The sequence below is a fragment of the Idiotropiscis lumnitzeri genome, chromosome 12 (genome assembly GCF_059441095.1).
Source record: "Idiotropiscis lumnitzeri isolate Australia: NSW breed Sydney's pygmy pipehorse chromosome 12, RoL_Ilum_1.0, whole genome shotgun sequence".
Classification (NCBI taxonomy): Eukaryota; Metazoa; Chordata; class Actinopteri; order Syngnathiformes; family Syngnathidae; genus Idiotropiscis; species Idiotropiscis lumnitzeri.
Window position 1 is genome coordinate 21449261 of NC_142402.1, and position 24893 is coordinate 21474153.

Here is a 24893-nt window from a genome sequence, read left to right on the forward strand (position 1 = left end):
TAGGCCATTTCAAGTAGTATTTGTATTTGCGAGGGAAGCAGTGCTTCGAGGGGAATGCTTGAAGGGGAGTAGTACAAAGGTAAAGGACTTGAGCAAAGACAATATACTTCTTTCTCAAAAAAAAAAAAACTCATCTGGCAATGAACCTCGGACATCAACCGGACCAGATGTGAATTCAGTGCTAATTTGACGGACGACAGTAAACTCCTGCTATAAAATCTGCAAGGAATCGACGCCCCCTTGATAACGTTTGTTTTGTACGAGAATTGCCCGAAGGTGCCACAAGGCTACTTTTGTCGAAATGAAGCTCCTTAACGGACTTCAACAGTTGCCGAAGCAAGACAGTTGTGCCTCGAGATGCTCCAGCTGCACGTCGGCGGTTGACTGATTATTTGGTGCTTTGACTTGTGAGCAAACATTTGAGATAAGAGCACTGAACTCAACTCACTTTGCAACAATCTGGCATAGAGCGAGCTGTTCAATGCCACTCCAAATTGAAGTTCAGCGTCAAAATCTAAAAGCAAACGAATGACACGTTGTGTATTTAGAACAAAACGCGTCGCTTTGCCGCGACCAAAGTCCGTTGTGCTAAACGCTAACGATGCAAAACGTGGACAGATAACAGCCCTCGCGGGCATCCACGCTTTATCTTCGCTTACGAACGAATAATATGACGGCCGCGACACCTTTTTGTCCATCTGTATTAGAAAGCCGCCAGGTGGCCAAGACGGAGCAGCGGCATCTCAATTCAAGTGAAGGAAAAAAATAAATAAATAAATAATTGACGCAGACGGCTCGCAAACGCTTTCCAAAGCAATATTTACGTACTGCTCAAGAACGTCGACTTTCCGGCAAACAGCCGTGATTATATTTCCGAGATCAGACGCGGCCCAAATGCACCCGAGCGGTGATGCGGGAGTGAAGATTTTGAAAACGCGAGCGCCGTTTGCCCAGCGGGCACACTTAGCGTTAGTCGAACGAGCCGCGTAGCCAGCGGAACCCGAGCGCCAATCAATCACGTCATCTTTTGATCGGAAGCGATGACGACGTGAATCCAAACTTAAAAATCATCTTTTTATTTGATCTTGTTGTACATTTGCTGTTGGACTTTTGTTCAGTAAAAAATGTTTGTCATTTTCTATGCTCATATTTTCTTAAATGTATTTGAAATTTTAATAAAATGTTAAAGTCTTCTATCGTTAACTTCCGTTTCTGTAAAGACGTTTTAAAAGTGGCAATTTAAAAACAATTTGAAGTCGTGATAGTGATGGGAAGTTTTCCTTTTTTTTTTTAATCCCCTCCTCTATCTCAGGACGCCGCCGTGCTGTTATTTGGCCTGGGCACAAAAACATAAAATTGGTTGAGAGAATAACGGAAGACAGGTTAAAAAGTTTGAAAAGGCAAATTAGCGAATCCTGAACCGTGTCTTTGCTCTCAATTTTGCTTTTCTCTTCCCGCCAATTGCAATCGCCTTCAAGCATTCCCCCGTTGTGAAATGTTCTCACCGTGAATGAAAAGCAGTCGTTTACCCATCTCGTGTAGAAACGATCCTTAAGGCCACTGAATTGTGCTCTTCAACCTTTTTTCCGTTGAGGCCACTTTCTTTGTGCCAACACGTCTCTTATCCGAGGCAACATTCAGCAATCTTTCTCTTCCGACAAGATAAGGACGGGAACGAGCAGTCGAGAGCTCCAAATGGTACCAACGGGCTTCCTCCTTCCTCCTTTCACCTTTGAGACTTTGCTGGTCCACTTCAGCTTCTTGACTTTTCCTTTGGTCTTCATTTTGGAGTCTGTCCACAGCGGAAGGAGCAGAGCCTCAGGCGCACGCTAACGGCCGAACAGGTAGACCACCACTTCGTAGGTGCACATCATGATGGCCGTGTTGGGAATCTGTCTGACGAGGTGCGTGGTGAGGCCGCGGTAGAGCGCCCGGTAACCTTCCTCCCGGGGGACGGTCAGCAGCGTTTGGAAGAAGGAGCGGTACTTGCTGCCTTCTTCTCGTAGCCTTGTGCGGATGACCTCTGCAGTTTGGAAAGCGGAGTAGAAAAAAAAAAACACGATGTTGAAACTCAAGACGTCATTTCAAAAATTCATCGCAATAAACTATCGAAACGAGCTTACTCTAGCGGCACGAGTTGTTGAATTTGTATTTGTTTTACTTGACAAGAAAGCAAAAAATAAAAAAAATTCAAGATGAGGCCGAGATTTGTATTTTTTTTTTTGACAAATTTTTGGTCGCATTAAAATGTTTGAATGATTTTGTCTTAAGGGTTTCCAAAAAAAAAATCGTCAAAGAAAAATAAAATCCATGATTCCCCAAAAAATAGCTAACATGGGCCGGTTAATTGTTGGGACTGCACAGAATTCCTTTTGTGGATGCTCAGTTATTGAAATAGAAAAATGTCAACAAAAATCCTGACTTATAATTTACGTTGGTGCCTTGCACCGATACGGATAGTGTTCACCTTGGTTGGATCTTTTCATTTTGTTAACAATTGAAAGAGTGTCAAATCTCTGCGCGTCGTTACCGTGGGGGTACGCAATGGTGGTGGCGCAGGTCTTGGAAGTGGCGGCGGCGAGCATCATGCCGACAAAGTCGGAGGCGTCTTTGACCGACTCCTCCTCGCCCTCCATGCCGCTCTGAGTCCTCGACCGCAGCAGTCGACGTTTGATGCTTTCGTAGATGACAAAATGGATCACCGTCTCGGAGATGCCCGCGTACGACGCCGACATGCCCTTGTAAAACCCTCGCAAGCCGTCCATGTGGTACACCCGCCGAACACAGTCAAAGGCGTTCATGCGCCGTTCCCCGCGGTTCCTGCGAGCGAGACCGCAACAAAATTAAACTCGCCACCGCAAACAATTTCCACGGCCGCTTTCCATGCCATTCGGTTGTTCTCACCTGGAGTCCAGCTGCATGCGGGTCTTGATCAGCCAAATGGGGTTGGTGGCTGTGATGGCTGTGAACCCTAAAAAAGAGCACGCAAGTTCAGACTGACGTCGAGTCCGTTGGAAATACTGTTCATCTCCCCCAACATTGAGTTTATTTATTCAACACAAGCAAAAAAAGCGACCGCTGCAATATTAAGCGACTTCAAAATGGAGTCACGGACATGAACTTTGCCAGAGCGAGAATGCAGCAGATGGCTTTTAATTTCAGTCCTCATGTCGTCGTGGGAAACGACGCCTTATTTTAAGTTTTTTTTCTCCCCAAAAAAGCTCCACACCACATTGCCTCGTCTTCTCTCACCGGTACGTTTAGCAGTTAGTTGGTGAGATGATTGCAAAGACACTCGTGACAGTTACAAGTTCATCCAAGAAAACCGGGCGCAGATTGCTTTTAATAATGAACATTTTTATTCGGCAGGACCGATGCGGGAAGCGGGGGTTCAAACGACAAAATGACTTTTTAAAGACGACGAGAATGTCGTGAAAGTCGAGTCCAAGTGGATTTAACAAAAGTTTTTTGCCGAGCGGCATGTTTTTCCTCTTCAATGGTTGCCACCCAAAAAAAAAATGAAGCATTTCTCGGTTAAACATTTTAATTTCACTTGTAATTTGATGGGACTGTATTTGAGGATTGACTTGTTGTGGGACTCATTTGTGCGCAACGACTTCCGCAGACATGTATGAAAATGCTCCCGATAAACACCTCAATGGGAATAGAAAGGGCCGATCCGAAGGGAATTGGATCCAAATTCATCGCCTTCGCCAACGCGTCAAACATTTCAATCGGTCTGCGCATGCTCCGTCTTGACGTCATCATGTGCGCACTTTCCAATGGCAGCGTCTTAGCAGAGCTAGTCTGCCATGTGAGAACTTGTTTTAAAGGACTAATCAATCGTTTTAATAAAGATGTCGCGTTGATAAAAGTGTGAAAACAATCGGCATGCGCTAAATAGACGAAGGGACTCGGCGACATCGACATCGATTTCCGCGTGTTACACGGCTGATCGGCTTAACAGGAGCACGTAAACGGCAGATCGGAAAAGATGGCGTCACATCTTAGCAGGTGAGCAGAGATCTTCTGGATGATTTAAAAAAAAAATAAATAAATCAATCATACAAGCCCAGGTACTTCGAATTTATCAGTTCAACCCTAGTTTGGAAGTACTTGACTATTATTTCTTAAAAGTGAAAGGCAGTTTTTTTCCTCCTATGCCTCATCTGCATTTCTTTCCAAGTACGCAATCTTAAACAAAAGCTTTCAGTCCATACTAAAGTTGAAAATGCATAACCGGGCCATCGTGAGGATTTTCTTGACCGTCAACTATGTTGTGCAAAACAATTGATGCCACGAGTTGAAGCGCTAAAACCAGAGCAAAATGAGCCGCAGTCACGTGGAACATTTCGGTTCAACAGCCTGACGATGACGCGGCTCGGTTGGAGAGAAGAACATAAAGAAGAAGAGGAGGAGGAAAAAGTAGAAGGTAGCGTCTATGGCGTGTACTCACGGGGGAGGGGCAAAGCTCCTCCAGCTCCTCCCCGCTGCAGCTAGTAGCCTGCAGATATGGGGGGCTCAGATGGCGGGGATGTCCCACCCAATCACGCAGGGGTGAAAGCTTTACAGTAAAGCCCTAAAATAGACACAGGCTTTTCTGTACCACAGTCACACACAAGCAGCAGTCACATCCACCCACCCGACCCAAAACCCTTTTTTAGAGATGGAGGGCTTCCATCTTTCCCCAACTCAAATCCCCATTCCCTTTCTTAAGCTCATTTAGTAGTAGTCGGGTTTTTTTTTTACATTTACTAACTCATCCCACCCATTTATTCTTTGTTATCAGATGAGCCAAAGAAAATGCAGACGGAAAAGAGGTGAACCGGAACAAAATTCCAGTTTCGGGCCAATAAATGAAAAAGCAGGAGAAGAATTCTTAAGCTTCCTGCTAATACTGACTGCAACATCTCGTGTTAAATAATTTGGGTGACATCAAATGCCGTGGCTAAAAGGGGAAATGCTAACCTTGTCCGTTTGGCAAGTAGAAGGAAAAGACGACTTTTGAGCTACCAAATTATGATGAACTCATTAAATCCAAGTCGGGCTGAACTGATGATTCATTTCATTTTTCACACTCTATATTGTGTATCTTGACTTTGCCGTGCCTCAGCTTTTTGGAGTTTCAAGCAGTGACTCGATTTTTTGGGGGGTTTGTTTTTGCTTTGTGTTGCCACGCCAATAAAATTTTAAAAACAGCAGAAAGAGTCAAACGTAAATAAAAAATGAAAACACTCAGGAAGAGCATTGAGACGACGCCAAAAACAAACTAACTGTGTGTTAAATAGATGAGGCGAATGAATCGGGGCTCCCGATGTCACTCACTAGGATGCCCCTTAAAAGGCACACGAAAACAAATAAATGGACAGTAAACGCACCCAAATCGAAGGTTCCGGGTTCAAAGTCCTGCTATCATGCAGATGTTTTTTTTTTTTTTTTGCTGCAGCAGCTAACTATTCTATTTTGTTTTGCCTCCCAATTATTTTGGGTGCAATTCCATGGTCGGCCACAAGATGGCAGCACACATTATATTCTGACTGTAAAATAGAGAATGAAAACTGCACAGACGAGTTTTCAGTGGAGGTTATTGAACGTCACATCCTCTTCGATCCTGCTTTTTATTTATTTTCTAATGTACATTGGGCTTGATTACTGATGTGTATGATAAGGTAAGTTAAATTTGTTAGTTGGGAAAAAACAGGACTGATTTCTGCAAACACATTGGTACACTATTGTACAAAAGATTTGTATTATCAATAAATATTAAATAAAATACTGTCAGCAATTTAAATGATATATGCTATTTTAAAAGTGTGCTTAAAGACCTTAAAAGTGCACGAGTATTTAAATAGGATATTCTTCTTGTTAAGCCAGCAATGCAACTTTATAATATAATGCAAAATTGTAAAACGTTTTTTTTTTGTTAGTTTTTTACAAGGTGGCTCATGCAATGTATTAAATGAGTAAATCTTGGTACCACTGTTTTATTTTTTTTAGGTGCACCAAGCGTAAACAATTAGCTCAACTGTGCACATTGTGGCAACATGCATTAATTTATTATTTTTTTGGGAGTAAAGTTGGAATTACGGTGCCAATATATATTCAAGTAGCCGTGCAACTGCATCTTATGCAATAGTGATGTTTCTAAAGGCGCATGGCGACCTTCACTGTGGTTTGACCTACTTTTGGAGACCAATATGGCTTCAATTACAAACAGGAAGGAAGGCGTCTATAAAATAGTAACCAAATTTAAATTGAGCCTCCAAAATGAGATTGACGTGAAAGAGATGTTTGTGCTGTCATCAGCACTTTCAACGCAGACACAGCAATGCCAAAATATTGTTAGTTATGTAAAAGGAGGAAGTATTAAGCAGAAAAAGAGTCGACTAGTTATGAAAGCACGCTCACATGATGCTTGGCACATTCACGCGTGCATTTGCGTATTGAAAATACAAGTGTTGCTGTGTTGTGTCAAGTAAAAGGGCTTGGCCGCCTCTTGGCCAGAATGCCAAATTGTATGAATATCAAATATTTCAAACTCTGTATTGGTGACAAGGTTAGCATTTCGTTTGAGCTTAGCAACAAAAAGGGTTTACTTAACTCTTACGGCAGAGAGCAACAGAGGAAAAATACAGACCAGAAGCTAAAACATTGCCGGAAGCAACGTTATCATCATAATCATCATCATCTTACGACTAGGAATTGAAATCACCATCATAGCAGTGTAATGAAATGAGGCGCTACCTGACGTGTCCGCCCGAGTGCCAGGGGCCCCTGTTGACCACTGGGGGCCGTGCTCTTTCCTCTATACAGACAGAGCAAAGAAGGGGGCCCAGACCACATTGTATAAGCAACAACTGCCATGTTCAAACCATTTAGAGACCTCGCAAAAGGCCTCAAACTCAAAGTCAAGAAGAAGAATGAGGAGGATGAAATAAAAAAAAAAAGGGAAGGATGATGGTTTGAAAAAACTGGGAGGAAATGAGGTTAAGATGTCTTTTTTTTTTTTTTTTTTTCTAAAAAGCACAACCTAAACTTCGAGGACCTTTTTGTGTTTTTCCCTAAAAAGCACCAAACACCGAGTGCATGTTTGTGTTTGTGTCAGGAATGGAGGCCAGCAAAGTCATCACGTGCCCATTTGCTCTCGTACCGTTTGAGTGAAAGAAATGTCTGCAGAGAACTTGAGATGGCACAGCGGAACCTCAAATTTCAAACGCAATTGAAGTTTTCTGGGAAAATTGGAAAATCGTGACGTGAAGTGGACCAATTAATCGAATGGACGTTGATGCCAGTTAACATATCGCACTAAAGGCTGACAGTGTTTGCTGACCAAATTGCCATTTTTTGTCTTAAATAATAAATGCGCTTGTATAAGTGTTGTAGAAACGGAACCGTTTGATCTTTAAGGTTCCGCGATACTTTTTTTTTTTTTACATGCCTTTTTCAGACTTGTTTTCTTTCTACGTAAAATGATTAAAGAAAGGAACATGATACCTTTTTTTTTCTTTTCACAATAACAGATTTCTTATGATCCTGAGAGTCTTAAATTGTGCTTTCTGGTACAGCCCTTTTTAATATATTCGTGTAAGAAAAAAAAAAATCAATAGATTATGATTAGCTTTAGCATTCCTTAAATCTTACTGAAGGTGTGAGGAACGCACACAAGGATATGATTGAGGAGGTGGAAGGGGGGAGGTGAGTAATTCAACGTGAGGAAAAATAATTCATCTGGTGAATACTGAGGGAGTCATTCGGTCCTACTTTGGGCTTTCTGTCTAGGAAGCCATCATGGAGAGACATTTTGTCGGGCAGACGGACTGACAGAAAGCAAGCAAGCTATCCAGACAGACAAACGGACATGAGGGAGGGGGGAAACGTCGCTTACCTGCCATTCCAGCGGACACCATGTGCACCTGGGTGGAGTCGGCCTCCAGCACGCCATTCAGCTTCTCCTTGGCTGTTGAATAGGCAGCAAAGTAGATCGCCCTGAGGGAAATCAGTCACATTAACTCGTTTGATCGCAAAAGACGACTTTGAAGACGACTAGCGAGCGTGCGAGCGTCGTCGCACCAGTTGCCATGACAACTCCTACTACTTTTTCTTCCTCTTTCCATTTCTTCGACTTTTTTGGGCGGTTGGCAAATGCTTTCGCCCCGTTAGCGCCCCCTTCCTTGAGCGTGTGGCATTCACAGGACCAAAAGGCTCAACAAATGAGCGGGATTCTACCTTTGATCGCAATGCCACGCAAGAATCGAGATATGGAAAGAAAAAGAAAAGCTTTTCCGGAGTCAGAAGCGGAAGTTTCGTATCCTAGCGGAACTCTTTTGCTTCAGCGCTTAATTGTTTTTGGTCGCCCCTTTTTGGGTGAAATACATTTCCCTCAAAAATGTGACTTATACGCCAGAGCTTATATAAATATTGTCTTTCTTCATGATGCATTTTTTGACGAGTGTGACTTTTACTTGAGAATCACTTCTATTTGGAAAGTGAGTTACTGTTCTGCCGCACTTTAATTCCGGTGCAAACGGCAATCAAGACAAAAATGAGCAAATGTTATTTTCAAGGCAACATTTTCTAACGCAGGAAATGTTACAGAATTCATCCGTTTAATGCGGTTTTGGACAGAAAGTTGAAAAAACAAATTGACCTCCCAACTGGATGGGGGCGCTCAAGAGCAAAAAGCGACCGCTTCCCTGTGACCCTGAACAATCCTGTTTTGAAAATAGATGGCGATAATAAACAGCATTCAGTGCTTGTTATCATTTTGTGCGCAACCAGTGAAATGCATCATCGGCATTTCAACTCTTGAAACAAACACGAGTGGATTTTGTGCAACGAAAGCCAATGACCTCTCTTCACTGTCCTTGTTTTGAAACGTGAGCACACGCTGACCTGAATGCGTATCGGGCTTACTTAATAAGTAATGTATCACGCAAGCTGTTCTATACGCTACATATAGATAAAAGAAATTGCAAGTTGACGACTGCGGCGGTGGCCTTGAGTGAGGCAATGAACCCCAACAAAATTCAGTTCAGGGAGGTTCTTTTCCGTTGGCTGGGCGTCCATCAAATAGAAAGATTGTCTTTGTGTTCAATCACAACAAGACCTTTGCAAAAATCTCTTTTTACTTTGGGAACGATAGATCAAAAAAAATCTTTTCCGACATGTTCTGGACCAAACCAGTAACTGAATCATATTCATTTCATTTATGTGCATTTTCCGCAATTTGAAATAATGTCCTGCTTTGACTTTTTTTCTTTGATTTAAATCTGATTCATCGACTAATTGGGGAATGAGAACGCAGGCAAAAAGTAGCCACAGTAAACAGAACAGGTCAGAGATCAGATTCCGAAAAAAAAAAAAACAACTGCCTCCCTCCAGGAAGTGCCCACTGTGAAAATACAAAAAAGTCACATGACGGCCTTGCCGCAGCTGGCCAGCACCTTCTGTTGCAGTTTTTCGAAAGGCTTTGATAGGCTGACGTCAGGCGGTTATGCAACCTCGACTGGTCAGCCTCAGAGAGAAGAAACATCTCCGGTTTTATCAATTCGAAGCAGGAGATTTGAAATTGTTGGGCAAAACTAATAACTGCATTCCTACAGATTAGTCAACTGCACATATTTGCTGCTAGGTATTGACAAGTTTGGAAGAGAATATTCCGAGGGGTTCAAATTGTGCAAAAACAGTGACTCAGGAATGCACGCTGGAGCCAAATAAATGATTAGAGTGAATCCTGGGCCAAGATTCAACTTATTGTTTTGTGTCCGTGTGTAACCTTTCCATCCCTATTTGCTAAATAACTCACCTAGTTGCAGTTTTTGAAATCTTTTTGTTATTAGATGGCGGTGATTTTTTTTCCGAACCATGTTCTTAACTCAAAACACTCTTGTCATTCCTTCCCCATTAAAGTGAATTCATTTGTTCCATCCTCTGCAAAAATCCCAACAAAATATGATGTAACAATAACGATAAGAATTTTTGATTGCTGGTCCTTTTGGACAAAAGTTAAATGCATGTACTATCTATCATTTATTTATACATGATCCAGATAGGAATCTTTTTGACAATACCACAGAGCTAAATTGTGAGCGTACCTGGAAGGTGCCACGCCCACCAGATTGGGCCCGAGTCCTCGAAAGAGTGACCGCAGTCCCTCTCTCTCGAAAATTAATCTGTAGAGAGAAAACAGTTGACTTCATATATGCAGCAGCCATTTTTCCCCATTCAGGTGTGTGGCATCATGTGAATCCAAAATATTCAGACATAAAAAATTTTTTAATAATGACGCGTTCATGTTTAAATAACAAGTGCATCATGAAGTTGTGAGCTCAACGAACGCCATTGCATATTGCATTTGGCACGACAGCGATGTTTTCTGGTAAACGTAGAGCCAATGTGATCCCTTCAAGACAGATGCACCAATAAATTATCACTTGTGGGGCATCTTGCCATGGCCTTTCACATTCTGCAAAGGCAGATATTTACAGCGCCACTATCAACATAGTGTGACACCCAAAATAAAGAAGGAGGCAGGTACCTTTGCTCCGGCGATCTTTACAGTTAGTAGAAATGATGGCGACTGCCTGGGTTCATTTAGTACCAGAAACAGAGTTTAAATTAAAAAAAAACTGAAAAATGCAACATTTGCACCCATTTTGAATATCTCGACATTGCACCTTTAAAGTGGGGTTCAATTTTCCATGTGTGAAGTTACAAAAACGGAGTCATTTAGAGTGCCCCACTTGGATTTCAAATCATCTCACTAGGAGAGCTGAGGGTGAAATTGTTACGCAACCAAAATCGTGAAATCAAATAACAAGGCTTCCTCTCACTGCATGTTGACCTACTTTTACCCATTTTTTTTCCTATTCCGTCCCGCCCAATCACTCTATTCTCGTCTGCTCCACAACAGCGGTGTGAGGTTTCTGCTCGTGGCTGCACAAGATGCTGTGGCTGCTCAAAAACAAACAACAACAAAAAAAACAAAGCAGAGTCGCAAAGCAATGCCCTTGCAGGGCAAATTTCTTAAAATCCAGCCATTTTTTTTCCCGCTTCTCGTGTTTAGCGTCACGAGGGAGCTGACTTTGGGCAAGTGTCATTCACATGACAAATATCGCCCGGCAGCCGGTCACAAATTACGCCTACTGCTAATTTCCATCTCCAGGTAACCTAAAATGCGTTGCTACTGAGTAAAGGAAAAACTTCTTGCGAAGGAAGCCTTATTGTGTTACGTAACGGGTTTGTGATCATTGATGGTGTATCGAGGCAAACATCTGCGACATTAAATAAACATTACAGAGATCCCTTAGTTAGAAAATAATTAACCCGGGTAATGAGACCTTCTATACACATTATTACCCATATTACATAATGTGTTAAACATTGTAAATTGTAGTAAATTATAGAGAATGTTTACTTAATTAGTTAATGAATATCGATGTTATTGCACTCTCCATTATTGTCATGTGGTAATAAAAGGCAAATATTTAAAAAAATAAAATAAAAAACACGCCAGTCGAGAATAAATGGAAATCTTTTAGCACAATATTAAGCGTTTTTTTTTTTTTTAATAATTAACCCTAAGTAAGTGATTGAAAAAAAGGACGATTGGACTGATGAGTCATAACACTCATGATAATAATTATATGTCGGCTGTTATTTGTTGATGAAACAAATCATTATCACTGTAGTAAAAGCCAAAACTATAAATTATAAACCACACTTTGCAAACAGGGAACGTTTCAATAAAGAACAAACAATTCTTATTACAGTTTTGTGAATTGTATTGCAGTGACTCACTCTCAAAGTGTTTTCAAGTACCACTCGCGGTTTACAGTCTCCCTCTAGTGGTAGGTCACAGTATCACTGAAATAACTTTTCAAAATCTGCATCTTGCAGTGTCGCAAACCTTTTTTTTTTAACCCAGTGCAGTGTATATATATTCGGAATTAATCTTCAGGCAGTTTGTGGTCAAGCATTTTTAAAGTTTTACGTGCAATATGTTTTTAACCTGAACAGCTGAGGCTTGTATCGTAATACATTTTAACGGGTATTTTGTTTATTTTCCAGGACAAAAACATTTAGGCATGTTCAGATTGCAGCATCAGACCATTCGTAAATATGAATTTCCAGGACAATTTGACACATTGTATTTGCCGAACAGAGTCAAGTGTATAGTTTCAATAACACTGTTGATGCCATCCCAATTTATTTAGTAACATTTGCCATCGCTATCCTTACTTGAGACAGTGCAGAGGCCCCGGTGGAGCAACACGAGCAACGCTGGCTCCGTTTACGGTGCTGAGCTGGACTTCAGAGATATAAAGTGTAACGGAGGAGGATTGCAGTCTCGTCTTCACCACTTCCAGAGGACACGTCAAAATAGCCCCCACCGTACCCCCACATCTGCCAAGAAATGCGAGAGACAACGTTGAGGAGGCGGAACCATGGAATGACAAAGGAGGACAATTGAGGGACGGGGTGTGAAAATTGTGTACGAGCATTTCAAAAGTAATTATGACAGCCGAATGGAAGATGTGAATTGCTTTGGAACATTCGTGAGATGATGAATAAGGGCACTCACCTGAATTACGCTTCCATGTGTGATTGCGTTTGATTTATGTTACAAACACCACGGCTATATAAAATTCTAATGGTACTAAATGAGATCCTTTTCAGGTTGTTATTTACATGCACATGACTTAAAACACAAAAGGGGTTTGGTAAACTGTTGATCTGGTAGCTCTGACCTTCACTGAACCCATTAGTAAGAAGTAAACTATGTCCTGCGCCACAAACCTAAAACATGGATCTCAGCAATTTATTTACATTCTAACAACTCTCTGCTAACCCGCTTAATCCTTACACATTCACTCTACTTTCACCAAATAACTTTAACAATGCTTTCATGTGAAAAACGACAGAATGAATAGAAAGCCAATGCTCTTTAAATTAGGTCACGAGGGGAAAAAAATAACAGTATCGTGTGCTGACTTCTATGCAGTTGGCAGAAAAAGTGCACTCTCTTCATAGTAGCATAAGCTATATTTACCTTTCACGGGGCCGACCCACATTCATGCAAAAGCAGTGGTGACCCTTCGCCTACTTTTCAGAGCGATGTTAACTGCTGCATGTGCAGGCGGCGTGAGCTCACTTGCACAAGAAAAAAGAAAAAAAAAAGACAATTCTGCTCTTACCTCAAGCTACATTTCCCTGTGAGGTGTCCCCCTTGCAAATCGCTACATTTGAATTCCAATGGGCTTGTGTGCAGATGAGAGCAAACACATGTGGAAACAAAAGCCGGCCTTTGTCATTGTCTTTAATGAGCCGCCGTCAGACCTGTCTGCGTTAATTGCATGAATGCTAATTGGAGGTATTTGACGCAGTTTGTATTATAATCGCGTACCTATTTCTGTACCACGGTTTTGAATTGCTCTATAATAATATGTGAGCTAGCAAACCAGCTAGCTCGATAGATAGTTGAGTAGTCAAATCTGGTCAAAATCTCACAAAAAACACACTGACATTGCGCAACACCCATTCAAGCTAACCACACGATGCATTTCAGAGTAAAAGCCACCACGTTTTATTTTGTTTTCGCCGGAAGTGCGGCCATTTAAAGAAACAAAAGTCAGTCAAATAAAATCACTCTCAACTGTCATTTTTTTCTATATATTGGATTATGACGACTGAACTACTCGCACTGCTGCGACAATATGATCATGTGTACTATAAATAATCGAGATAGAAAAGCGACACTTGCGCTACGATGTGATTTAAAAAGCCTTAATATGACGGATGTCAGGAGATGTTATTGAACTCACCCCCCGGCGAACAAATGAACCAGTGTGTCCCTTTGGCTCATTATTTAGCATACTCTGCCAGGCAGCAAACCTCCGGGCTGCGGCAGAGGAGCAAAAAAAAAAAAAAAAAAGGCTGCTCGCCGTCCCGTGTGTCTTCTCGTGGATGTTTGTTTGCCGTCGTGAGGATGCACACGTCGAACGGACACAACAAACGACGGTTGTTGTTGTTGATGATGATGATGATCCAGCAGCGGGGCGGTTTGCACGCCACTCGGGGCCCTTAGCTTCGATGTCTCTTTTCTCAGCGCTCACTCGCTAGCTTCTTTTTTTATCCCGAATGAAAGCCGAGACGATGGTGCGAGCCACCGCGGAGCGTCTTCGTTTGAGAACAAGTGTCCGCTCCTACAGACGTTTTTATATGTCACATCCACTCGTTCGTCCGAATTCTGTCCTTTGCTTAGGTCTCTGCGGCAAGAGGGCAGAGCTCATAGTATTAACTGTACTTTCATAGGCTGGCAAACACGACCGGTGATTGGTCAATTGGTCACTGACGTCACGTCGGCTACGCCCTGATCACGCAGCGTTCACATGCTCAACAATTCAATTATTAAACCAATGGAAAACCTTTTGTTTATATCTTAAAGGCCTGTATACGTTTGTAATGGGAGGTAAAAAGAATATAAAAACAATTCTGGTGTGAGGAAAAACAACTGAATGTGAAGTGGCGTAACAGTCGTTTCCTTGCATGAGTCACAGCCACTGCATTGTAAACGAAACCTCTGGAGGTCCTCAACCTGTCGCTCGAGAGTCGGCAAAATCATTTGCAGTCAGTCATCGGGCCTCTTCGGAATGTCGACTCTCCTAAAATGTATCTCTCCTTTCCTCGTTACGAGCGCACCGCTCCCGTTTTAAAGTCTCTCCATTTTCTTTTAAGTACAGAGAATTGAAGACATTATCAGAAGAAATTTGGATCAGTGTTGAGTCTTTAGCTGAACATTTTCCTTCTTAAGTATAAAAACAAACACGCATTGAGTACATTTCGTTAATGATGGGTTTATTCCCTAGTAATTTGCATTTAATTGGTGACTAAAAACCGAACAGTACGGTATCAAGTTGAAGTTTTTACTTCTTTTTAAATCTCATAGTGGTGCTGCCCCATGACAGAGAGTGTTGCTGCGTCTCCATCTTGGAACTACTGTTTTCTTTAAATTGACTATAAAAAGCTTAGCTCAGAGTCCCAGTGTCTTGCTCAGGCACACAAGAGGGTGTGGATTGATGGTCCATTTTTGAAATTCTTCTGCTGGTCGATGGATTAAAGTGCGATTTGGTGTAAAAAAAATAAAATTGGATGGATTTCATTTTAAAAAAGTGCATACATACATAAGGGCAGTGGCACACTAATAAAACAAACATGATAAACTTGTTGCAGGATGTAATTTATTTTTACTGAACTGACCAACATAACCTCACGAGTTACGTTAACCGGACCCATCAGCTGATAGACTCGCGCTCAGAATAGTGAGTTGCTGATTCAATAATGACACTGAATGGATCCACACAGTTTTGTAATTGACAGCAGAGTATCGCAAGTTGGAGTCATGTGCACGTTTTCAGCATTCACATTCAGTCGTGTCATGTCTTAAATTACAAATGTGATTTTAGTCTCATGATCAAAAACTCTTGATTGAATGCTGAAGGATCCACGTGTAGCGTGAAGACAAATTAACTACAGTAGGAGTTTCTGACATGCAAATGTAATGTAAATACAAATCACTACCTCTTCCTTTGTTTGGTCGATTGATTGATTGATCGTGTTTAATTGTATAAAATAAAACTACCATTCATTGTAATCGTTCATGTTGTAGTCCAGGCTAAGAAAGGGACTGCAATGAATAGCTTGTGTTCTTTTTGTCCCTGTCATTTGTAAACCAACAGCAAAGTTAGGAACAACATTAATTTTTTATCATGTCCTTTATTTTTGTTTAGGCGCAAGAACTTATTTACGTATTTTTCATATTAAAATTCTACTACATATTTTTCATATATCTTATCATCACAATGAGGTTCCCTTAAAGGGGAAGTCAACCCAAAAATGTTTTTTTTTTTTTTTTTACAAGTATATGTTCTTTGCAGGCCCACCAGTCGAAACATGGCGTTCTGAATAATACTGTGTTTGTGGAATATGAATGAAGCGGCAAAATCCACCCAATTTTAGCCATCTCAGGCAGCGGCCGTTTTGTCACTTCTATTGACTGAAAATGACATCAGAGATGCTCATGGCTCAATTAAAGACCAATCAGGGCTCAGCTTCAGAACACGGGTGAGCCGTGATTGGTTGTTACCTGAGACCTGAGCAACTGTGATGTCATTTTCAGTCGACAAAAGTGACAACATGGCCGCCTCCTGAAATGACTAATGGATTTTACAGCTCAACTCATATTCCACAAACGCAATATTAATCAGAATGCCATGATTCAACTGGTGAAGGCACATAGAACATTTTATCGCAAATGAATTTTTTTAGTTGACCCCCCCCTTTTTTTTTTAATTTGTGCATCCATCAATGCAAACTTGTTTGTATAGTTCTCTTTTTATTCTTTGATATTGCTTTTTTGTTGTTGTAGAATTAAATGAATTTTAAGTGAAATGTGTTTTTAATCAGTGTGTGTGTGTGCTTTTTTTTTTTTTTTTAATGTGAGCACCATTGCGATTGAGTCTCCGTCTGCGCCTTGAATAATGTGCGGTATAAAGTGCCGACCATAATAAATGAATAATATAATAAATAATAAATGAAATATAATAAATGATAAATGAACATGGAGTATGCGTTGATTTTCTTCAAACCAGTGTTCTAATTTGGTGTTGATTGATAAGTGGAGCACAAGCGGCTATCGAGTGAGCGAGGCAGCTGTCATGTTGGGGCACCCAAAATGGATTTACTACCGTGGATTGCTTCTCATGGGAACTCTTTTAAAGATCACAAGACTGAAGTGCAGCAAGTGAATTAAACAATTATTGAGAACCCAACGTTGTGAATAACTTATGCAATCAGTCTGGGTTTTTTTCCCCCAAATGTTCAGAGCCATAACGGACTCATGAGCTTCCTGTTGCTCTCGGCGATGTATCGGATGGGTTCCATCTCAAGTCTAATGTGCCAAAGAAAATAGTTTTGATCATGTCACGCATTTCACTCTTGGAAGAGGAAGACACAGCCAGCACCTTGTGACAAGAAAAAGAATGTTTAAGTCCCTGAAAGTGATGATAAATACGTACAGGTGTGTCTTATAGTCTGGAAAATACGGTATGCTGGATAATCACTGACACAAACGGCGCTTACATTAAGTGAGGATTGAAAACACATTGTATCATTTTAAATCGAACTGCCGTATCAAAAAAACGTCACTATTTAAAGTGTACACAAAAAAGTTGTCAATGGTTAAATGTCCAACAAAATGAAAATGCATCATGTGTACATGGGCCCTTGAGTCCATGTTAAAGTCCACTAACAAATGTCTTATGATTTTCTCCAGAGACGAGGTATCTCATGATTCCAGTTGAACTTTGACCAAACTGAGGAGCGGGCCAGCTAAATGCAAACACGCGTGCATGCTTGCATGTGCGGATGTGTGTCCGTGCATGGGGCATGTGCACTATTGTGCAGGGTGAGTGTGTACATTTATCAGTGTTTGGGTACAAAGGGAAGCAAAGGGGCAGGCAAGGCATACAATAAGGTCAAGGCAAATGTGACTAAAATAGATATTGTTCAACTCTGGTTGTTAAACTTTGTACAGTGAGTATCACCTTAATAAATGCTTAGCTCTCCAAGTACCACCATATAATGCCTAACATAGAAATGCATTAGCATAAAAGGCCCAAGTGCTCAAAAGACAATGCAGAAGTTATATTCCTGTGAGGTACAGTCAATTTAATATTATTGTAAGCCACTGTAACATTTAAAGTTTAAACAATATCAGAAAAACAAAAACCTCCCGAAAGAATGATTCAATTATAATGCATTGCACATAAAAGTATAAAGTAAAAGTCAACCCAAGAATTTTCTTGACACAAATTTGTTATATGCAAGCACATTAGTCAAAACACGGCATTCTGATTAATATTCCGTTTGTGGAATATGAATTGAGCAGTAAAATGCACCCGTCTTTGTTCGTCTCAAGAGGCGGCCATTTTGACACTTGCTGTTGACTGAAAATGACATCACAGTTTCTAAGGGCTCAGCCAACGACCAGCGACGAATTCTTCTTCAATGATATTTGCCGTAAAACGTTTGGCAACCACTGCTCTACATGACCGGCTATATTGATAATGTCTGGACACTGCTGTGCCGATTTCTCACTGTGGTCAGTAGTCCACAAGCACAAACTAGATCTGGTCCACCACATAACTTTATGCAGCCCACTAAAGAAAACAGAGACTATCTTACAAAAAGTGTTTCGTCTTTTCATTTTGGCAGAAAATCTGCACCGAAATTGCCGTTTGTTTTCTCTTTAAACGGCTTTGCAAACATTTATTTTCATCAAGTCCTTTCTGAATGTGAACTGGGGAGTAGCTGTAAATAGAAATATTTGCAATAACTACTCAAATTATTTTTTTAAAATTAGAAAAAAATGATACATTTATTTTTTTTCCTGGCGGGAATGGGCGTCCATAACTTTATTTACAATGTTTTACAATAGAACTTTATTCATATAATGACTTTCACAACAGCAACAGCTATAACGAAGGGTGAAGGATTGTATGGCTTTTAAGGTTCATTTACTAACTACTTCTCATTTCCTCTGTGACTCAGCTCCAACAAGGTCTTAGCATAAAGTATAGCATAAAATAGCAATAATTCATTAACAGACAGCAGTAAATTAAAATACAAATTAATATTACTAACATATATACAGTAGAGACTAGAAAACAGCAGAACAGTCAACAATCTCAAGTTGCGTCGAACGCCAAAGAATAAAAAAAAAAAAAGTGTCTTCAAACCAGTCTTAAAATGGACAGAGAGGGCGCTTGCCTAACATTTTAAGGAAGATCATTCCAGAGGGAAGGACTGGAAATTTGCGTGTTTTCACAAACGTGACCCGTGACAAAAGTGAGTGCGACCCATGCAACTCTTCTTTAATCAAACGTCATAGAAAATCTACAAAAAATACCCCCAAAACATTTTATTTGTCACTGTTTCCTTGTTGGTTTGCCATTTACATCATCTCACATCGTCAGAGAAAAAAATATATAATTAAGACGTGTTCGTTGACATGCCCCCCTTTATCATTTTCCTCATAAGGCTGACTAATGCGTAATTAGTGATTTAAAAAAAGGTGGGGAAAAAGCAAGCGCTAACGGCCTTGATGGCTACCGGAGTATTGGAAAGAGTCGTGAAATATCCCACGTTTACCGATGACCCCAAAGGCAGCATTACGTCACGTGACCCCCGCCCCTCTCGCACAGCTGAGGATCCTCAGGCTTGCCCGATGCTAGGCCGTTAGCCTCGCTAGCTTTGTCTGGTAATCGTGGGAGAGACCTGCGCTTTCCTTTACACGTTCAAAACGAAACCCGTCTCGGGGGAAACACTCGACGGACGATGGCGGTGCCGCGGTGTGTTTGCTCGGCTCTCGCATTGTCGCCCATTAACCGCTTTTGGTTCGATGTCAATGTCATATTTTGCAGCTAGGGCTGAACAGTTAGCTTGTCGTCGTCTGCTGTTTTGCTTTCCCACAGAAGCCGAGGCCGACCGACAAAAGGGAAAGGGAGGCTGTACGGTGAGTGCATTTCACATCGCACTACTTCTACTTGTCCGTTTTTTATAACAACAATAAATGCCAGCGTGTCTTTTGATTTCTCGGTGCAATTTTAGTGGATTGCAATGGCGTTATCCTTTGTCGCCAGTTGGTGATTGACACTGACGCTCGTGTTTTGCCAAATATTTTTGGCTGTCAGCCAGCGTTCACGCTTGTAAAAACAAGGTTTTGACAGCTCGCGTAAATGTTACCCTGTTGTGTTTATCAGACAATCTAATATAATTCGATTAATAACGCCACTTGCAAAAAAATGCCTTTTTGATAGGTTCGTGACAATATTAATAAAACCTTATTCCCCTGAAATGTCATCAGAAAGAAGTGGAATTAAGGAACAAACAGTGTTTAAAATGTGTCAATTTTTTAGAATCTAGGAAGTTGATGCATTTTAAAAGGCTTTACAAATGTCTTGTTTAAAATGTCAAAAGAATGGAATGGCCTAATTTGAAAGACTGAAGCGCAGATCTTGAGGCCTCAATTTCCTCAAGTATAGACCAAATTATAAAGATGATCCACCTCGAGAAAGCGTCGCCTTCCAATTTTGTAATCGTTGAGTGGAATAATTTTGATCGTAATAAAATTTTGATTAATTGCACAGCCTGAGGTCTAATTAAAAAAATATTCATTAGTGAATGCCATTAATCAACCTTGATTATGATTTCTCAGCTTGTGCATAATCATTATAAAGACACTTATGTCAAAAACATTGATAGAATAGTAACGATTTTGCAATGTCTAATTGTGTACTATTGTGTGTACATTTGAGTCCAAAATTCCAAAAATCAATGGTGCTTTCAATTATTACTAAAATAATCATGATTAATATTTTTTCCTAATTGAGCAGGCCTAATTCATTCATAGCTTATCAGCCCATCTTTCCACCCAGCGAATGGCAGTATCGGTGGCATCTCGTAGGTCTTCTTCTGAGCACCTTGGGCCTGCTGGGCAGTGTCGAAGCAGATGGTCGAGGGTTTGGAAATCAGTTCAGCCTTTGCAAGGGACATGCCCTCCGCGTTGAAGCTGATAATTTTTAGCTTCGACATCTCAGCGGTCGAGGGTCGAGGGTCGATCCTTTTACCACCGCTGGATTTTTGGATGGAATGAGATTGTAGCAATCGGTCTCCGGTTAAGGATTACGAGGGACACCACGGGAAGGTTTGCTACTTGTCCCCCAAGCAGGCCTAATTAAATGGCATTAAGTCAACACAGCTCTTAGGTGACACAAAATTCACCACACTATTTAATTACAACTACCTCAAAATTCTGTGCAATGGGTCGATGTAAATGTGCAACCGAGCTTTCATGTATAAAATTTGAAGACCGAAACAGTAGGTTTGTCCTTATTTAGGGTAAAAAAAAAAATGTTGACGTCATCCGTGTTGCTGATCTGTAGGTGGACGGAGGCTGATAACCGGGCTTTGAACCTTCTCAGAATCTTCTTGAGCAGTCTCCTGTGCTGTCGTCTTCCTCGCCGTCATCCCCAGCTGCGCCATGTCTTCGTCAGGGTGCTGCCACCTACCCGGCTCCCTGTGCGATTACTCGGGGAACGCAGAATCCGACTCCTCGAAGGATTCTGAAGAGTCTGACTCCACTGCCCAGGCTCAGTACATTGCCAAGGTTACGGCTAAAGATGGCCGCCCACTCTCCACCATCGTTAAAGCTGTGAGCCTGCAAAGGTGAGCGCAGGAAGATGACGGCCTAATCAATGTCTTGAGTCATTCATTGTAACCGCGGCGGCGCTGTCAAATGTGTCGACAGTGACATAGGCATGTGCCGGATTTGCCACGAGGGAGGTGGAGGCGAGACGCTGCTGTCGCCGTGCGAATGCACTGGCACGCTCGGCAAAGTGCACAAGAGCTGCTTGGAGAAGTGGCTGTCGTCGTCCAACACCAGCTACTGCGAATTGTGCCACACAGAGTTCACCATTGAGCGGAGGCCGCAACCCCTCACACAGGTCAGAAGGATTTTAGATAGCACGTGCGCTTTATTGTCGTTTATATGTTCCAGAAGTATATCTGCGAGTGTCGACAAAGCCTGTTTGTTGTCTTATCTCTCCCACCCTTTTTAAAAGCATCTTACCCCTTAAAACGGTGAAATGGATTCCAACATTTTTAAACACGACGTCAATGTATTTATACACAAACATAAAATGTACGGAAGTACTGTACATAATCGTGGCGTCTGTGTTGGAGGCATTCGCCTTTCAGAGGCGGGCCCGGTTGGTCTGCAAGGAAGCAAGCAAATGATCACTTCAAAGTTGTTTTGGGATTTAGCGGGTGCACGAATGATGTAACGCAATATAGCGGAGGTATTAAATAAATAAATACCTCTGGTCTGACTAAGGATGCACATTTTGCAGCCTTTGTACAATAGGGGCATCCAAACGATAGCCCATTAGTGGCCAGCCATCTTTTAAATTTTTTTTTTTTCGCGAGTTGCAACATTCTGGTCACCGCGTGCAATCCTGGGTGCCAAGTTAACGACAACCGATAGTGGCAAGGTAGCTTTATGTATACAGTGCATTTCGTACACTTGGCAACTCGGTGTGCTTCACCTGATTAATAGAACAACATTTAAAAGCAAACCAAAAAGTTAAAGACCTTTATAAAAAGGAGCTTACTAAAAATTAACGATCGTACATTGCAAGAAAAAAAAACTGGGAAAACAATTTTGAAAGACCTTAATCAAAGGAACGGGAAAAGACCATAAGTAGTTTATAACCTGGATTACAAAACATTTTCACTTAGAGTAGTTAGCAGAAGTCATCAATAGTTTTTATGTCGAGCTTTTCTAAATACGCAAAATGCGGAGAAACTTTCTACAACTAGAACGTTAACAAATTTCTCTTCATAACGCCACTGATAAGTTTCAGAGGCGTAAATGAACTTTGATGAGCACAGTCGTCAAGTGTTCTGAAAGCTGTTTTAAATTTAAAAAATAAAAGTCATCTTACTGCAGACTGCTCTTGTTTCTGTTCTGAATGTGGAGGGAAGCTCTGTGTGTTCTAGCGGCAAACAGGACCGCAGAAAATTCCAAATAATTTGCTTTAGCACCTCGAACAGAATGCAGTGATGAAAATGTAGACGATGTAAATTCTGGATCTGGTCCTAATGGATATTTTGATGTTGTTCAGTGGCTGAAGGATCCCGGCCCCCGCAGCGAGAAGCGGACTCTGTTGTGCGACATGGCTTGCTTTCTGCTCATCACGCCGCTGGCGGCCATCTCGGGCTGGCTGTGTCTGAGGGGTGCCCAGGACCACCTGCAGCTCAAAAGCCGACTGGAGGCTGTCGGCCTCATCGCATTGACCATCGCCCTCTTCACCATCTACATCCTCTGGACGCTGGTGAGATTTTTACACGAACCGTCGATTGGTCTTTTAAGTCCGATGCACGACAAGTGTGTGCTGTTCAGTTTTTTTTTTTTTTTTTCTCCCCCGCATGTTTTTTCACTGTGTGACCTCTTGTCCTAGGTGTCATTTCGCTACCATTGTCAGCTGTACTCGGAGTGGAGGAGGACCAATCAGAAAGTGCGCCTGCTCATGCCTGACATAAAAGGCGCGCTCAGCACCCAAAGTTCTGTGCCGACCAAGTCGACAAAGAAAATGACTGACGAGACCATCGTATGAGTGTGGCCCGGTGGCAAGGGGAATATTTAAAATGAAGCCAGCCGAAGCACTCAGAAAAAAAAAAACCACACACACGGAAAAAAAAAAACATATTACTGAACCTTTGCACTTCATATGGACCATCCTGAGGGGGGGGGGCTCCTTTCTCCCACTTTTGTCTTTGTATTGAAGCACTTGATGTCAACTACAGTATTGGCGAACCACAAATGTGGTTGGAGGATGAACTGGTGCCAGAGTCACTATTGTCTGGAGCGCTGGTGCTGAGAGGTCAACGTCAGAAAAACAAAAATGAAGATGGACTACCCAGCCCGGCCTTAAGTCTCTGACAAAGGTATGAAATACTAAGACACAAGCTAATGTAGCAGGATATAAGTGAGCGCATGCTACGACAGTATAATATGAAACCTATTCACTACCTATCTTTCCCCACACGCACCTTCACCATCTATTTAGCCGCTTTTTTTTTTTTTCAAAGAGGGGCAACCGTTCCTGCTGGCTTTTCAGTGATGCTGAGTTTTAAACTGGTTGTCAAGAATATTTGCCCCGTATTACAGACGTTTGCAGAATGAGTGTGAGGGTTCATCTCTCGAATTGTCTTTTTTATTCCCCAGTTGAACCTTTTTGTTCCACTGTGTTGATTCTTGCTATGTATTTCAAAAAAAAAAATCCAACTTGGGGCAGTAAAGCCTTTAGCATTTGAATGTTGCCAATTTGGAAGAGTTAAGACAAAAGAGACAAGGGGCAAGATTTATTGCCATTCTTGGAAGCAAGTTTTATGTTGTAAAATAAGTGCAGAGAGTAAATCCATTTTTCGGCAAATAGCGCCGCCTGTGGCAGCCATCAGATTATTATTTTTTGTTTTTATCAAAGTCCCTCAAACATTTTCTTGACTTTTAAACATTTCAGGAATTTTCATTTGTGTGACGATCCCCACCCTTGACTTTTTCTATCAAATTGTGATCACAATCACCTATTCACATTTTTCCTTTTTTTTTTGGGTCGTTTTTATTTACTTGACTAATCGTATTAATTGTCATGAAGTTCCTATCACTACATTTTGCACATTACAAACTTTTATTGCCAGACACGTTTGTCTGCGGTGATGTTCAAGCAAACCAAGTTAAGATTTCAAAAGGTTTGCGTTTTATGCTTTTACATCTCGTGTACCATTTTTTTTTTCCTCATTTGGGAGTCAAATTGAGTATTTGTGAATATTCTCTTCAAGTGGGGCAACAGTCTTACAGCAACTCGTCATTGCTAGCATTAGATGCTAATTGCCCACATTGTGCAACGGTGCAGACTTTGTGCACTTGAGACGAAGAACAATGCCTGTGTGGTTTTGCAAACGTGTAAATCGCCATTTATTAATTGAACGATTGATTAGTAGAAATGAAATGTCCCGTTTTAAATCAAAGCAATGCGGACAAACTCGCGCTTGCAGGTATTCTGTAAGGGTGCCACAGTAATTGTGAAGTTTTTGAGCCGCAGTACTAAAATGGAGTATTTTGTGTCACCCGACTCTCCCTGGAAAGTTGCTTTACTGTGCAATAAAACTTGAGGGACTCCCACACTGTCACCGTCAACTGTGCTCATCACTCGAAGGCCGATGGCTTTTGTTGGTATCGATGTTGTCTTGCACCACTGATCACTTTTAGCGGC

General features: G+C 41.4%; 2 protein-coding genes across 5 annotated transcripts; one reads left to right on the forward strand and one right to left on the reverse strand.

The window, feature by feature from the left end:
- Positions 1-1275: 1275 nt before the first annotated feature.
- slc25a36a (solute carrier family 25 member 36a) lies at positions 1276-14302 on the reverse strand. Of its 2 annotated transcripts, none has more exons than XM_088310825.1 (7): positions 13824-14302; positions 12241-12405; positions 10095-10172; positions 7886-7986; positions 2905-2971; positions 2531-2820; positions 1276-2023 (listed from the first exon to the last, which is right to left on the reverse strand). In XM_088310825.1, exons 1-7 carry the CDS (start codon positions 13862-13864, stop codon positions 1830-1832), a joined length of 936 nt encoding a protein of 311 aa, XP_088166951.1. In that variant the 5' UTR covers positions 13865-14302; the 3' UTR covers positions 1276-1829. The 2 variants fall into 2 exon arrangements, with proteins under 2 accessions (XP_088166951.1, XP_088166952.1); XM_088310826.1 differs by lacking the exon at positions 13824-14302 and adding an exon at positions 13052-13092.
- Positions 14303-19225: 4923 nt separating this feature from the next.
- Positions 19226-24810, forward strand: LOC148326505 (E3 ubiquitin-protein ligase MARCHF2-like). 3 transcript variants are annotated; one of them, XM_088310819.1, is made up of 6 exons: positions 19226-19409; positions 19533-19573; positions 21003-21285; positions 21368-21563; positions 22743-22952; positions 23079-24810. In XM_088310819.1, exons 3-6 carry the CDS (start codon positions 21101-21103, stop codon positions 23232-23234), a joined length of 747 nt encoding a protein of 248 aa, XP_088166945.1. In that variant the 5' UTR covers positions 19226-19409; positions 19533-19573; positions 21003-21100; the 3' UTR covers positions 23235-24810. The 3 variants fall into 3 exon arrangements, with proteins under 3 accessions (XP_088166945.1, XP_088166946.1, XP_088166944.1); XM_088310820.1 differs by having other exon boundaries at positions 21042-21285; XM_088310818.1 differs by having other exon boundaries at positions 19226-19573.
- The last annotated feature ends 83 nt before the right edge of the window (positions 24811-24893 follow it).